Source organism: Poromitra crassiceps, assembly GCF_964638095.1.
Source record: "Poromitra crassiceps genome assembly, chromosome: 11".
In the NCBI taxonomy this organism is placed as follows: Eukaryota; Metazoa; Chordata; class Actinopteri; order Beryciformes; family Melamphaidae; genus Poromitra; species Poromitra crassiceps.
The window spans coordinates 4012948-4030230 of NC_139643.1; the positions used below are offsets into that span (position 1 = coordinate 4012948).

The 17283-nt window shown below is 41.3% G+C and overlaps 1 protein-coding gene across 1 annotated transcript in view; it reads left to right on the forward strand.

Moving 5' to 3' along the window:
- LOC310785553 (UDP-glucuronosyltransferase 2A2-like) overlaps positions 1-16593 on the forward strand; it is a 19314-nt gene extending 2721 nt beyond the window's left edge. Inside the window, exons 3-4 of the mRNA XM_083646671.1 lie at positions 4075-4176; positions 13549-16593. Of these exons, the coding sequence (XP_083502797.1) occupies positions 4075-4176; positions 13549-15152 (1706 nt within the window). The 3' untranslated portion in view covers positions 15153-16593. The remainder of the gene's footprint in view (positions 1-4074; positions 4177-13548) is intronic.
- Positions 16594-17283: the final 690 nt, after the last annotated feature.

The window sequence follows — 17283 nt, forward strand, 5'->3', positions numbered from 1 at the left end:
TCAGATCTGAAAAGTGTAAAAAACCACTGCTCATGTCAGGGCCGCTGCTGGCCATTTGGGTGCCCTAAGCGTAATTGTTTTGTGGTGCCCCCCCCCCCCCTCCCGCAAAACTTTCAATAACTGTCAAACGAAAGACTGCAAAATCATTAATTATGAACGATACTAGTGTATCTCACATTACATTACATGTGGCAAACAAACAATTGTTAGAATTACTGTACATGTCAGCAAACAAGTGATTGTTAAACTGTACATGCAAGCAGGGGCGGACTGGGATCATAATTCAGGCTGGGCATTAGATACAAAGCAGGCCAGGCCGATACGGGGCCGATGCGTGCCGGCGTCCGAAGGGCGGCGGCGAAAAAATTGGGCTGTTTGAAGCCCAATTTGGGCTGTTTGAAGCCCAATTTGGGCCATTTGAAGCCAGATTTGGGCTGTTTGAAGCCCGATTTGGGTCGTTTGAAGCCAGATTTGGGCCAGTTGAAGCCAGATTTGGGCCGGTTGAAGCCAGATTTGGGCCGTTTGAAGCCCAATTTGGGCCGACTCCAATTTTACAATGAGATGCACCCACTTTAACCCTGAATAAAGTAATAAAACCACCAGTAAACCAGTAGGCGGCGCCTGGCCTGCTGTTCAGTGAGTGGCCTGACTGAGGGCACCAAAAAAAAATTTTTTTTTTTTTTTGGTGCCCTCAGTCACATGATGCCCTACGCAGTCTGCATACTCTGCATATAGGGTGCGGCGGCCCTGGCTCATGTGATCAGCGTAGCGCAGAGCGGGGCTTCAGTGTGGCGTCCTGTGTGAACGAAAATAGGCGCCAGGCGTGCATGAAGCAATGCCTATATGCGTAGGCGTAGCTTAAAGCGTTGCTTAAAGCATCGCTCTAGGCGTATGTGTAAACCCGCCGTAAGTCTGACTTGCATAGAAAGATATGCTGTGAATTTCAGGTTAAACATGTTAAGACATTATTAGGACAAGTTAGGCTAAGATCAGATTTAAACTCATCCCAGGATCATTGTTCAGCAGAGTTGGGGGAGCGCTACTGTAATCACATTACTTTTGTCGGCAACGAGTAGTGTAAGGCACTACTGTACCTAAGCGCAGTAATCACATTACAGTTACTAATCAAACGCTTACCTCGTTGCATGCGCAAGATAAGTACAGAGAGAAAAGATCTCCGTTTTAATAGCAGATCCTGTGTCCAATCAGACGGGTCATTTAACTGCACAGCAGAATCAATCATGGTGCCAATATTTCAACTTTGTATTAGCATGCAGAACAGCACTATTAGTCGACACATAGCTTATCAGATAACTAACATCATGCATATAGAACAAGAAATCATTTTAACCTCCAAAACACATTGACAAACAAACAATTGACACAAAAACACAGTACCCTCAGGGCATGCTGGGAACTCCGCCCACTTTCCTCTTCCACGGGTTAAATTTCCCAGAAGGCTGTGCATAACTTTTTACACTCTGTTTTACAATTAAATCAGGCTAAAGAGTGTTAGATATAAATAATATGTATTTTAACACAACATGCAATTCTGGAATATCGGAATATTGGACAAAATTAAATTAAATTAAATGTAAACGTAAACCATAAGAGAAACCCACATACAGCGATGGGGTCTGTAAATACCCCTTGTAAATACAACGTGTTCTAGTGAAGTGGGCGCAGTGCGTATGTTCCATAATAGTCTGCCAGCAATCTGCCAAAAAGCGCCGTCTTCTACAACAAGTTTTTGTTGCGCGGAAGGACAAGAATGTGAAACTGCAAACGCCCTGGACAGAAGCAGCTAGCTACGGTAGCCTACGACATAAACCTCTCAAAGCATCTGCAGTGGAAACATGCTAACACAAAGCTGGTTGCAGACCCAAGCTGAGTCGCCTGCCTCGACCCCAAGCAAGCAGCAAAAGCTTTCTTTTCACCAGGTAACATCAAAATCAGAGATGGACAGGCGTGTTGCCTCCTCCTACATGGTAGAGGAAATGTTGCCAGTTTCAACAGTAGAATGAAATCGCCATTTTTCAGAAACATATTGAGCAAAATACAGATGGCAGGGAACGGACAGCCACCATCAGACAGGAAAAGTTTTGCAACCTACCTTATTACGATAGAGATTTGTGCTAATACATGGGCATATATGTAAGGATTAATGTTGTATTGTTAACTGGCAAATTACGTGACAATGCATCTCAGGCGATGTTACGGAGTAACGCAAAAGTAATGTAACGAGTAGTGTAACAAATTACTTTCTCCAGGGAGTAATCAAGTAAAGTAAGGCATTACTTTTTTTGAAAGTAATGTGTAATGTGTAATATATTACTTTTTTGAGTAACGGACCCCAACTCTGTTGTTCAGATAATGTGACCCTGACATGGTATCTCCATTTTTTAAAAGCATGAAAAACTCTGAAAATAAATGATTGAAACTTAAAGTCTTAGAAAGTATTAAAATGTCCTAAATGCAGTATGTTTTTTCACCATGCAGTGACTGTCTGTCCACCCTTACACTGATACAGAATAAGGCTAATAGTATTATGTTGTTTTTTTCATTGTGTCTACATGCACATACCGTGTGCATGTATTTATCCTGTAAGTCCACTGTAGCCCATCACCCTGAGGTTTTTGTTAAGGGGGAGAAACTCAATGTTGTTTCAGAGTTCAAATATTTACGGATCATCCTTGACTCAAATTTATCATTCAAAAAACATGTAAAAAAGCTCACCAACACAGTTAAATTCAACCTGGCCAATTTCCGTCATATTCGCCCGTACCTACTGTATCATCCACAGCTGCTACCCTGTTCATGCACGCCATTATCCTTTCCCATATTTCATACTGTTTCACTAGCTGGTCTCAAGCCAACTCTACAACTTTGAAACCAATTGAGTCTCTTTTTAAAAAAGCACTTAAAATATTGGATAGAAAGCCCAACAGCTACCACCACTGCAACATTGTAAATAAATGTAATCTTTTTAATTTTGATCGTTTTAAACATTTTTCAGATGCCTGTCTATTTTTTTAAATCTTACACGAACTTGCTCCTCCCCCACTCTCTGAGTTCATAACTCAAGGACGGAGCAACGGCAGAGCAACAAGGGCGGCGTCCAGAGGAGACTGTGTCGTCCCATTTAGACGGTCCACGTTTGGACAATCAGTCTTCTCTGTCAGAGCCGCCCACTATTGGAACAGTCTCCCCACTGATATTAGAGAGAGCCCTAATATTTCCATTTTTAAATACAGATTGAAGGGGTGGCTCAAATCAAATCAAATCTGCACACACATTTAACTATTTAACCTTATATACACATACTAACTCACACTCGCTTTTCTTAGTTTTCAATTTTTACTTGCATTGTTTTAATGGATTTGGTTTAATTGTTGTTAATTGTTTCTATGTACTGTCCTGTTAGTCTTGTTTGGTATTGTAATGTGACATTATGGGTTGTTATGTTTTTACGGAGTGTCTGTCTTGTGCTGTCTTGCAATGTTGTATGCTTTAGCTCATCCTATATTGCTTTGTTTACTTTTTATATGAACCCTTGACCCTAGTTCTTTTACCACCATGCTCAGGGACTACAGATGAAAATTAGCTCTCTTGCTAACTCTGGTATATTTACATGGATGTGCAAACTGACATGTTGATTAATGTACACTGTCCCTGGTAAATAAATGCTTAAATAAATAAATAAAATACTTCACTAACGTTGCTTATACACTTTGCTAACATTTAATTTCCTGTTGTCCTTTTCCTGACACTGTCCCTTTATAGCTTCACAACTGTCTTTATGTGCAGTTAGAAAAAGGCTCATTTTGACAGCTTTGTTTCTCTATTTTGGTTTTTAAATTGGTCTAAAATTCACTGTATTAAAAATGTCTTCTGAAACCTGCAGATACCTTCATAATCACAACAGCTAAACTAATACAGATGAGATGATACTGTAATACAGTAACTCAGCTGTACCTCAGGTCCATCTTCATAGCAGCTTCATCATGTACAGGCCCTTTCTTTGATTGATTTAATAATTGAATTTATTTATTTATTTATTTATCTTCTCATCAGTCCCTGCTGATGTGACCATCCCCATCATTGCTGTGGTGGCTGTTCTTGCTGTCATCATCATCCTTGCTGCCATTGGATTCACACTTTACAAAAAGAAGAAAGGTGAGGAACTCTAAAGGATTTTTTGACATTTACATTTTAGGCGTTAAGTTGATGCTGTTATACAGAGTGGCTTACTGTACACTGAGTGATATACAGAGTGACTTACTGTACACTGAGTGTTATACAGAGTGGCTTACTGTACACTGAGTGTTATACAGAGTGGCTTACTGTACACTGAGTGTTATACAGAGTGGCTTACTGTACACTGAGTGTTATACAGAGTGGCTTACTGTACACTGAGTGTTATACAGAGTGGCTTACTGTACACTGAGTGGTATACAGAGTGGCTTACTGTACACTGAGTGTTATACAGAGTGGCTTACTGTACACTGAGTGTTATACAGAGTGGCTTACTGTACACTGAGTGTTACACAGAGTGGCTTACTGTACACTGAGTGTTATACAGAGTTGCTTACTGTACACTGAGTGTTATACAGAGTGGCTACTGTACACTGAGTGTTATACAGAGTGGCTTACTGTACACTGAGTGTTACACAGAGTGACTTACTGTACACTGAGTGTTATACAGAGTGGTTTACTGTACACTGAGTGTTACACAGAGTGGCTACTGTACACTGAGTGTTATACAGAGTGGCTACTGTACACTGAGGGTTATACAGAGTGGCTTACTGTACACTGAGTGTTATACAGAGTGGCTTACTGTACACCAGAGGAGGTTTTTCCAGTGAGGCATAGGAGGATGGTCCTCCTCTATTAGATTGGGGATTTTATATAATAATATTTATTTTTGATCATTTTTTATATTTTTTATTTTTCATTTTTCATTTTTCATTTTTCATTTTTTATAATAAAATATCAATCAAATGTGTTTTTTCTGATGTGCAGACGCTCATTTTTTCAGCCATTATATTCTTAAAATGCTTCAATAACAGTGACACTATGGCACAGTATGGCACTGATGGAAAGGAGAGCTCCATGCAGACAGGCGTCTAGCCCCAGCCTGCAGGGGGTAGGTAAAAAAACATTACCCCTGTGGGCGTTTATTTACTTGGTAATTTATCTAATGCAAAATATGATTGGTTGAAAAACACTTGCAATTCACAGAGAACGATGTGAGAGTGATGTGTTTTTCAACCAATCAGATTGAGCTGGACAGGGACCCGCCCTTACCAATCAATTAATTTATTCAACCAAATTGGTTGTTGATTGGGTAGATTGCTAAGCTTGACATTGTATCGTCCACTGGTCTCTCATGCTGAATCAAGTAGGAAGTGAAATCCACTTTGCTGCCTGTGATGACCCATGTGATGACCTGACAAGAATGATTTACGACATTTACTGACGACAGTAGCAGCATATTATATTTCCCCCCTTATTTTTATTTACTTTTTATCAATCAGTAAGTGTTCACAAGCCAGACTGTCGTTGCATTGGATTACGACCCAAAACGAGTTTCGAGTTGCGGGAGCCTTGCTACGGCGCGATACTGGGATATTTGCAATGTCAGAAAACTGGAATATTTGCAACGTCTCGGCTGCAGCGGTTCCACTACAGACGGCATGGATATGCAAGTAAGTCAATTGATTTCAAGTTATCCGAGCCTTCTATTAAATTCGGCGTGGAAATGGTTCACCGAGCAGCGCTATTTTTGTCGTATTGATGTTTCATGTTGTAATTTTTTATAATAAAACCCGCAACCTTAAATTCCCACATTTTTTAACTGAATTTGGCCTGTAAATCGATGGCTGAGAGCGAGCTCATTTTTAAAGCGTGAGTGGTGATCTTTATACCATATGAAAGTAGAAGAAATAAGGAATCGATTGGGACGAAGCATGTCAACCTAGCATGTTGGGAAGGGGGGTAAATTACGCTCCAAAGTTGATGAATTGGAATGTAACTAAACGAGTATGTTGATAGTGCAGGGGAAGGCACACTCTCGTTCCAGATGCAATAAAGTGTAATTTAACGCTATTTGACAACAGTTTCGGCCATAGACTTTATCATACAAACAGTGCAAGACAGCCATTATAAAGACAGGTGGGCTGATTGAATGGACAACACCTGTCTTGTGAAAGCACACCTGAGTGTGATTACAATGACATCATAGGATCAGTCATGCAGTAATAGGCTACATTTTCGGTACTGGCGCAGATTAATCAAAACATTGATGTCACAGGTAGGCTGTATACCATAATATATCATGAATCTATGTGAATAAATAGATGTATATAAATAGTAATCACAGCCTAATGCATAGAGATAAATCCTGAAACCTTCTCGCAACAGTTCTAGCCTAAGCCAGTGGTTTTCAAAGTGGGGTCCCCAGCAAAAAGGGGGGATAATCCATTTTCACTATAATTCCATGCCATCCATAAGTAACACAATCTAAGATAGTGTAGAAGTGAGTAACTAGGCTAATTATAACCATAACAGCACAAATAATTGACAAAAATCTCGAAATAAATATACAGTATTTACTCTGAGAAATGAAATAATGAGAAAAGGAACAATTATTGATGGTTAAAACTGAATAATGACATCACAACAGTCTAATCCTAATGCTAATTTAAAATGAGATTTGGGTGTTTTGGGCAAAAGAGAAAAAAAAAACGCCCAATTTTTTTTCTGAAGCTACCTCCCCTGTTTCCAATCTCACCAGCCGCCACTGATATGTTACATGGTACCGGACCTGTAGAGAACCTCCGGGCTGGGACAGAAATTGCTAAAACCCAGTGGTGGATTCTAACCACTGAACATCTGATTGCAAAGCAGGAGGCTTTAACCACTCAGCCACGAGGGCTTTCCAACTTTCTTAGTTGAGTTTACGGTTGAATGACAATAATGTTTGCTGAAAAGAATGACACATTGGCTGATGTCATATCAGGGCATAGTTTATTAACATTGAAGTAAAGATGAAAAAAATGCAAAAAATGCAAAAAAACAGGTGGATTTTTTGAATAAAAATGGCTATAAATAATTTGGAAAGGTTTTGTAAGTGTATTTCTTGACTTGGTTGTCAACACACGTGTTCTGTGTACCTGGGATGTATTTATTGACAGCCTATGCAACCCATGGAGTATTTTAATAAAAAAAAAGACTCTTTCACATTTTTCGGTCAAAAAATAAAGGCTGCATACAAAAATGGCCACAACTTTTTTTCGCAAGGTTTCCGGCAGAGCAGACCTCTCATTCAGTGGACTTTAATGTCCAAATTAATAGAAAAAACAAAAACAAAAAGTATAGCATGCCATGTCAGGTTCAACCCATTTTCTTGAGCTTTTGGGCCTGTGGATCCCTGACTATTAGTTATCTTCCTACTTCTTATCTCTATATATTGATGTGACCGCTACGCTGCATACTAAGACAAATTCCTATGTAACTTGCATACTGTGGCAATAAAAGTGATTCTGATTCTGATTCTGATAGGCGCTGAGAGGAAAAGAGTGAGTTCTTGTGTGAACGGTAAGGCGTACGTTCAGCTTGTGCCTGCTTCAAGCTTCAGTTCTGCTTACGTTCGGCGTCCTGTGTGAACAAGGGCTAAGGCAAATTGTTGAGCAAGTTGCACAGCTCACTGCCAAAGCTATTACTCACAAACCAAGAGTCATATAAAATAAAACTAGAACGACCGCACCGCGGATTTATGCCTTGAGTCCAAATCGCCATTTGAGGCAAATTGGAAGAAGGCGCTCCTGAGATGTTGCGTTACAGAGCTTGGAAATTGGGTGTGTGAGGTCACAGTGACCTTGAACTTTGACCTTTAACCATCAAAGTCAGTGTATCCTTGAGTGCAAGTCGATGTTTGAGCCAAATCAGAAGAAATTCCATTGTTAATGAATTTCGGAACGGCGTTCGTGAGGTCACAGTGACCTAGGACTTTGACCACCAAAATGTAATCAGTTCATCCTTGAGGCCAAGTTCAAGTTTGAAGCAAATTTGATGAAATTCTGTCAAGGCATCCCTGAGATATGGCATTAACAAGCTTGAAAACGGTGTTGGAGAGGTCACAGTGACCTTGACCTTTGATCACCAACATCTAATCCGTTCATCCTTGAGTCCAAGTCGATGTTTGAGGCAAATTTGATGAAACTCCGTCAAGGCATTCCTGAGATATCGCGTTAACAAGCTTGAAAATGGCATTTGAGAGGTCACAGTGACCTTGGCCTTTGACCACCAAAATCTAATCAGTTCATCCTTGAGTCCAAGTCGATGTTTGAGGCAAATATCGCGTTAACGAACATCGGACGGACCGCATTGGCGTGCCTGACCAAGTTGGTGCCCTAGGCAAGATTTTTACTGGTGCCCCCCCCCTCCCCCAAAGAAAATGTAATAAAAATGATATCGCAGCTAATCCAGCACTGCAGTGCAGGCTCAGAATCGCCCTTCCCCAGTGGCGCTGGAAGTACTTTTAGGTAGGGGGTGCTGTAAGGAAGGGTCTCTCGGTGCTGCCCGTGAGGGCAGCGCCGAAGAAAATTTTATGTTTTTTGGACTTTCATCCATATTTAGAAGAATATTTAATTTTAAATTAACATTAGGATTATACTGTTGTGATGTCATTATTCAGTATCTTCTCCTTTTCTCACTCACTTTCATGTAAGCACCTGCTCTCCCTTTAGTCGTTTTACACTACAACAGACAGAAACACAGGCATAAACACTGAACTTATCATTATTATTATTATTATTATTATTATGGAAAACCAGATTATGATGAAAATCAAACACTTTTGAAGAGAGAGCGTATGAAATAAGATTAGAGCTGAGAAGCACAAACTGTTTTTTAATGCATCTTGTTGGTGGTATAAACACAAGATAGCCAAATCCAACAATTTCGAAAATCCATTTCTTGCCACCAGGGGGTGCTGCAGCACCCTCAGCACCCACCTTCCAGCTCCCTTCCCCCACTCTGGGAAAAAGCTCCGAGCAGGTAGAACGGGGCGCGGCCGCGCAGGGGGTGGGGTGGTATGGATTAGGGACCATGGTGAAAGTGCTGCAGCCCGGGCAGCCAGAAAGCCAGAATTAGAAAAATGATTTCACTATTATTTAAAGACTTAAGACGTTGTTCTTCTTATTTTTGTCTACTATTGTAAAATAATAGTAGGCCTATTATCATGAAAAAGTATTTGTAAAAAAAAAAAAAAAAAAAAAAAAAAAATTTTTTTTTTTTTTTTTTTTTTTACCCTCTCTGGCGCCCGTAACGGCTCAAGCGCCCTTAGCATTTGCCTAGTTCGCCTAATGGACGGCACGCCACTGGTCACGGACAGGCGTACGTACGGGAAGGACAACCCGGATCCATAATGCCTCCGGGCTGGCTATCGCCGGCGGAGGCATAAAAAAGGGATAAGTAACCCCAAAGAAGTAATTGTGTCCTGTGTGGTACTCAATTCCACGGGCTACATTAATCACATTAGTAATGTTAAGTCAAGTCAAGTCAAATTTTATTTATATAGCACCTTTCATACACAAAGGCAATTCAAGGTGCTTTACAAAAAAATAATCGAAAAAACAAGCAGCAAAGCAATGCACATATAAAAAACACATAAAAAACACAGCCGACAGTTTTAGTTAAAATATATACTCAAATTAACAAACATGAAACATTATTTCTGTTTTAAATAAGTTACAAGGCATTCTTCAGTATTATTATTACATGCACAGTCCATTTGTTGGAAATGTACAGGAATCTTTTTTTTTAATTACAGGCCGAGAGAGGCAGTAGTTTAGTAGCAGTTAAAAGCAAGAGTAAACATAAAGGTCTTTAGCTTGGATTTAAAAATAGGCAGAGTAGGGGCAGATCTAATGTGTTCAGTTTGTTCCAGTTATGAGAGGCATAGTGGGAGAACGCGGCTTCACCATGTTTTGATTTGGTCCTCGGGACAATTAGTAGACCAGTGCCTGAAGATCTCAGGGATCTGGATGGTTCATAGTGTAGAAGCATTTCAGAGATGTAGTGTGGGCCTGACCCGTTGAGAGATTTGTAAACTATTAGCAGAATTTTAAAGTCTATTCTAAGATTTACTGGCAGCCAATGCAGGGATTTGAGAACTGGTGTAATGTGTTCAGCTTTCTTGGTTCTTGTTAGAACTCTAGCAGCCGCATTCTGAATGAGCTGTAGTTGTTTAATAGCTTTTTTGGGAAGACCATTGAAAAGACTGTTGCAGTAGTCTAGCCTGCTAGAAATGAAAGCATGAATTAGTTTTTCAAGATCTTGTTTGGACATATAGGTCCCTATCATTGCATCGGCGCTGTTTCTAGGCCGAGCGGCTGGCGCAGCTCAAATCAGTGGGCGTGGACCAGCGCACTTGATATCGTCGTGCTGGCGCTAGACGCAGCCTCAACCATTACAACCACGCCTTTTAAGCGTAAAATTATGCACCGTCATGCTCATTGGATAACTGCAATAAACGAATCGCACGCTTGCCTTTTTAGCTCCAATTCCAGTGATCCCGCAAAACCAGACGAAAGCCAAACGCTCTGCCCCCCCCCCCCCCCCTCCCTTCATCCAGTCTGTCTGTCTGCATTATAGGCTATTATTCCATATTATTATGCTTCTCAAACCAATCTAACTGCAGTTTCAATACTGCAAGCATGTAAATACGCTACACTATAGCAAGATCAAAGTGAAAATAATGTACTAAACGCATCAGCTAGAAAAATATAGCCTATTAGATTGGTGAAAGTTTGTCCAGAAAGATATCGTTTTCTCTCCCCTGCTGCAGGTAGAATGATGCACATAAATATACCCTACATTATGTAAAGTCATTGCATAAATGTGTTTTTATTGTAAAACTAAATGTCAAGTAGGGCCAAGTTATTGGAGCGGACATCACAGTATAGCACATCACAGAAGCGCGTTCCGCTGTCACTTATCTAAATCACGTTGTCACAAGGGGTATATATAGGCTCAAGAGGACATATATGTTTCACATAGGGTGGTGTTTCATTTCGATGTTTTATTTGGTCCAATATTGAAATGTTCTACAATTGCAGGTTGTCTTACCATTACACATTATTTTAGATCTACCTTTTATATCTATTTCGGCTCATTTGGTTGCTATTTAGTAGCGAAATGGAGGACCCAATTGCATGCTGGGAGTGGACATTCACAGGCAGTAAACTTACAACTGCTATTTCCTATGGGAAGCTGGGTGCTGCTATGTGTTGTGTCTGTTTGAGCGAGGGAGTCAGAGAGAGAGAGAGAAGGGTGACTCAGAGGCAGAAGAGCACTGGCGCACTGAATAGGCCTGGTTTCAGAGAGAGACAGAGAAGGGTGACAGGGGAGAGGCACAAGTGCACTGGCGCACTGAATAGGCCTGGTTTTCAAAGGCGCAAAGCGCTAAATTTACGGCAGGTGCGAAGATAGCAGTACGCTGGTATTTAAGGCCGACACGCCCACTTTGGCCCATTCTGGGACTGCGCCACGCCCATTCGGCCTAAAGCGCATTTGGCAGCGTAAAGCCATATTGATATTGTCCCAAAACAGGCGCAAGGCACGTTTTTTTGCGTTTAAGGCCCGTTTCAGCGCCGAAGGCTTGTGGGAGAATAGGGCCCATAGCCTCTAATCTTTGCTATATTTTTTAGATGATAGAAGGCAGATTTTCTTATAAGCTTGATGTGGGAGTTGAAATTTAGATCAGAGTCAATAATAATGCCAAGATTTTTTACCTGGTCCTTTGGCTTCAGAGATAGGGATTCGAGGTGAGCAGTAACTTTGAGCCTATCTTCTTTTTTGCCGAAGACAATTATCTCTGTTTTGTCTTTATTAAGTTGGAGAAAATTCTGGCACATCCAATCATTAATTTGCGCAAGGCACTGACACAGTGTCTCTATGGGGGCATAGTCATCCGATGAGAGGGCTATGTAGAGTTGGGTGTCATCTGCATAGCTATGATAAGCTATTTTGTTTTTTTGCATAATTAGGCCCAGAGAGAGCATATAAAGGTTAAACAGGACAGGACCTAAAATTGATCCTTGGGGTACCCCACATGTCATTTTGATTTGTTCAGATGTGTAGGTGCCAATGGAGACAAAGTAGTTCCTGTCTTGCAGATAAGATCTGAACCACTCTAGGACCGTGCCGGAAAGCCCGACCCAGTTTTCCAGTCTGTCCAATAGAATTTCGTGGTCAACCGTATCAAAGGCAGCGCTGAGGTCTAGTAACATTAAGATTGAGATTTTACCTGAATCAGTGTTCATTCGGATGTCATTTATAACTCTGATAAGCGCGGTTTCGGTGCTATGATGGGGTCGGAAGCCTGATTGGAAGGGATCTAGGAGATCATTGGAGGATAGAAAGGTATTGAGTTGTTGGTAGACAGTTTTTTCGAGTATTTTGCTAATAAAGGGAAGATTTGATATTGGTCTGTAATTGCTGATTATAGAGGGGTCGAGGCTACGCTTCTTTAGCAAGGGCTTAACAACTGCAGTTTTTAGAGATTTTGGAAAAATGCCTGTAAGAAGAGAGGTATTAATTATCTTCAGTATGTCGGTCGCCAGGCAACTGTAGACATTTTTTAGAAAGCTTGTTGGCAGGGTGTCTAGGCAACACGATGAGGATTTAAGGCCTCGTATCGTTTCTTCTAGTTTCTTGTGGTCAATGACATTGAACTGAGTCATGTTAATTAAGCACCTATTCTGTGGGTGCGGCGGAGCCACATTTGTTCTTGATGTGGAAATAGTTAGTCTGATATTTATAATTTTATCCCTAAAGAAGGTCGCAAATTCATTGCATTTGACATTGGATAGAAGATCAGGGGCAATTTGTGGGGGGGGGGGTTTGTCAGCCTGTCAACAGTGGCAAAAATGTGCAATGTGCATCCTGGATATAGTTTGTTACAATAGTGTTAGCTCAAATGCTATCGTTAAACTGTATGTGGATGGACAATGCTAACGCCATTAGCGCCATGTTCTGGGATATACAGTAAAAGAAAAACACAGATTTGAGTGGTCTAACGTAGTTGCTTAGTAAGTGGAATATTTTTTTTTACCAAGTTAGTGGAATATTAAAGCTTTGCCCAAAAATGAGGTCGGGGGGCACATGCCAGTTGCCCATTCATCTCTGTTATAGACTATGTTGTTGGTTATTCCCTCCTCATCACCTTCAATAAGTACTTTCATGCTGCTAGCACGCTTTTCCCTGGAGAAGGATGTGTAGAGCTAGCCATGAGCAAACACTGACTGAGGTACATGTGCCAACATGTACAGATGCCAACTCAGTCATTCTCTTGGGCTTGAATTTTGTTGATGGTAAGTAACTGAGAAAGCCAATCTGATTGGGAACTGCCCTGAAGGGAAGCTCCTCATTTATGTCATGGTGAGGAATTATTGGCAGGAATGTGGCCCTAATTCCCTTCAGCACTGTATATTGTATGTCTTGCAGTGATTTGTAACGTTTCCTTTTATGTGTCTTACACAGCGATGGGGTCGTATCCAGCCCTGGCATCCATGCTCCTGTTATTAGCAGCTCTGTCCTCCAGTTGTGACGGTGGGAAAGTGCTGGTTCTCCCGGTGGATGGGAGCCATTGGCTGAACATGAAACTTCTGCTGGAGGAGCTTCATTCTCGGGGCCATCAAATCACCGTGCTACGTTCCTCCAACAGCTGGTACATTTCAGAGCAGTCGCCCCTCTACACCTCCATCACCATCATCCCACAGGAGCAGCCCCAGAACATAGAGAGCCAGACAATCATGGACTCTTTCTTGAAGAGGTCAATAGAGATCCAACGGAGTGGAGGCTCACCATGGGCACTCTTGACCTTCTATAGGAATCTTTTCAGCCTGCTAGGGCAGACCCATGAGGTCATGACAAATATGATCACCACCATTTTTGAGAATAAGACATTGACAAATGAGCTGAAGGAGACCGAGTATGATCTTGTTCTGACTGACCCTGCATTTCCAGTGGGAGTGTTGTTGGCGCACTATCTCCAGCTTCCCTTGGTCCTCAATGTGCGCTGGCTTCCCAATGGAGAGGGACACTTTGCCATCGCTCCCTCACCTTTATCCTACATCCCTCAACTGTTCTCTCATAACTCTGACAGGATGGACTTCTTTCAAAGAATCAATAACATCTTTTGTCATGGCATACATGCTTTCGTGTATCACTTTGTTTCAAATCCTCCCTACCAGGCCGTCTGTGATCATTATTTTGACCATGACGTCAACGTCCTGTCTCTCATCCAGGGAGCTGACCTCTGGCTAATGAGGAGTGACTTCATATTCGAGTTCCCTCGCCCCACCATGCCCAATGTGGTGTACACAGGAGGGTTCCACTGCAGTCCCTCCAAGCCTCTCCCATCAGAATTAGAGGACTTTGTGCAGAGTTCTGGTGAGCACGGGGTGGTCGTCATGTCTCTGGGGACCCTGTTCGGTGACCTCGGCCCTGAAATATCAGAGGTCATCGCCTCTGCGTTTGCCCGCCTCCCTCAGAAGGTGGTGTGGAGACACTTGGGACAAAGACCCCCCACTCTGGGTAACAACACCTTGCTGCTTAAATGGCTGCCTCAAAATGACTTACTGGGTCACCCTAAAACCAGGGGTTTTGTCACTCACGGAGGTACTAACGGCATTTACGAGGCCATCTACCATGGAGTTCCGGTTCTGGGCATCCCTCTCATGTATGACCAGTTTGACAACATGGTGCGTTTGAAAGCCCGGGGAGCTGGAGAGATCGCTGAAGTGACTACCTTGGAGGTTGAGTCGCTGACCCATATGCTGAGGAATATTCTGGACCCACAAAAGCACTACAGAGAGGATGTACACAGACTGTCACGGCTTCATCGTGACACACCGCTAAAGCCCATGGACAGTGCCATCTTCTGGTTGGAGTATGTTATGAGGCACAAGGGTGCAGCACATCTGCGCACTGAGTCATATAAGTTGCCATGGTATGCCTATTACTGTCTAGATGTGATAGTAGTCCTTGCAGCATGTGCTTTGCTTGTGGTGAAGTTAGTTTGGGTTTCCTGTAGATGCCTGATTAGAGGCTTAATGGGGAAGAGGAAGTCCAAGTATGAATAGATAACATCATGTAAAATGAAACTAATCAGTGGTACGCAACCTTGCCCTACTCAGGAGCCACATTGACACAAAAAAATTGTTGCAAGAGCCGCAATCCACAAAATTCCCTTTTGTCCCTTTTTTAAAGATTTGTATTCACTTATTTATTTCAAGTAGGACTTAAAAGAGCCACAACTACCCATATAGGAGCCGCATGTGGCTCTAGAGCCTCGGGTTGAGTATCACTGCTTGAGACTGTCGATAAGAGTGGCTTAATATGAAGCAGTGGTAAACAAATGATTTGGGCTGCAACTAATATGATAATTTTGATAATCGATTAATCTGTTGAATTTAATTGTAGTTGAATTTTGTTGATAAGTAAATTCATTAATCGTACAGGTGATATACAGTATGTGCCAAATTTGGGGTGAATCGTTAACTTTTTCATAAAAGCATGAAACTTGGGTACACTTGTAAAGTTTGGAGTTCTGAACATTTTCAGACCGGGAGCCATCGCAAAAATGCCTTGTGGTTGGTTGCCATCGCGACCATCTTACTTTCCACCTTAACCAAATTATTTATTTTGCATCTTATCTCCTGAACCAAACATGATAACACAGAAAATGCGATGCCTACCCCTATGTTTTCATGGTAAATGATTACAACAATACCATATACAACATAATAAACTGTTCAGATGAATAGGTAATGGTGAATTCAGTGACTTTATGAGAAGGAAATCACAGTCTGAGTGAGATCACCATATGATTCCCGAGCGCGGCGCACGCCGCTGCTCACCGCTCCCCCAGGGAATGGGTCAAATGCGGAGAACAAATTTCACACATTGTATGACAATCAGTGGGACTTTACCTTTACTTTTAACCTATAGGCTAGACTTTAAAATATAATGCCTGGGTAACAAAGAGTCTACCGAGTATTTGTATAACATTTCAACAGCTTATTGGTTGAGATTTAACAAACAGATTATGTTTGCTTCATTTCATACACCTACACCTATTGTAATATGACAAGGGCGGACTGGCCACAGGGAGATTCTGGACATGTCCAGATGGCTGCCAGCGAGACGGGCAGCCCCAAAAAATACATATATAACCCATATGGAAAAACAAATAGAAGAAACATATATGAAGTCCTGTTACCTCCAATAGCAAATCTTTATGTTTTATATGTATTGTATGTATTATATGTAAACTCTTGAAAGTGGCCCCTTTCATATTCTCCTCATATAAGAGAATTAAGGTAATTATATATAAATCAAGTAAACATCATGTATGTAGCATATAAGGAAAGTGCATGGGAAATTGTCTTTTCCATACATGTTCAATATAATGTTTGTAATTTTTAATTATATGAGACATATGCTTTTTATAGATGAATATATACCATTATATCTATGTTTTTTGTATGTAAAATGCATTTAATTTAAAAGAAAAGTATGCTTTCTTTATATGTTTTTTCTAAGATTGTTATATGTCAGCCAATTAATATTACCATAAAAACATATACATTATATATATGTTTTTAGTATGTTAAGTGTATGGTAAAATATACTTTCTTTATGTTTTTTTAACACATTCACTGCCAGACGTTTTTTTTTTACTGTAGTTAGCTTCTGCCAGAGGGGTTTTTTGAGGATTCTGGCTCATCTTTCAAGACCCGAGGATTCTTTTCTGCTAAGATTTTGTGAACACACTATGGGCTCTATCGTTGCAGCGGCGCAGTTTCTAGGCCGAGCGCCAGCCGCAGCGCAAAGCAGTGGGCGTGGAAAGGCGCACTTGATATCTTGGTATCGGCGCTAAACTCAGCCTCAACCATTATAACCACGCCTTTTAAGCGTAAAATTATGCATTGTCCGCTCATTGGAGAATTGCAGGGAAGAGACACACGCTTGCCTTTTAAGCTCCAATTCCTGGACAAATCCGGTAAAACCAGACAAAGCCAAGGGCTCCGCCGCCCCCCCCTCCCTTCATCCGGTCTGTCTATCTCCATATATAGGCTATTATTCCATATTATTATGCTTCTCAAACCAATCTAACTGCAGTTTCAATACTGCAAGCATGTAAATACGCTACACTATAGCAAGATCAAAGTGAAAATAATGTTCTAAATGCATCGGATAGAAAATTATATA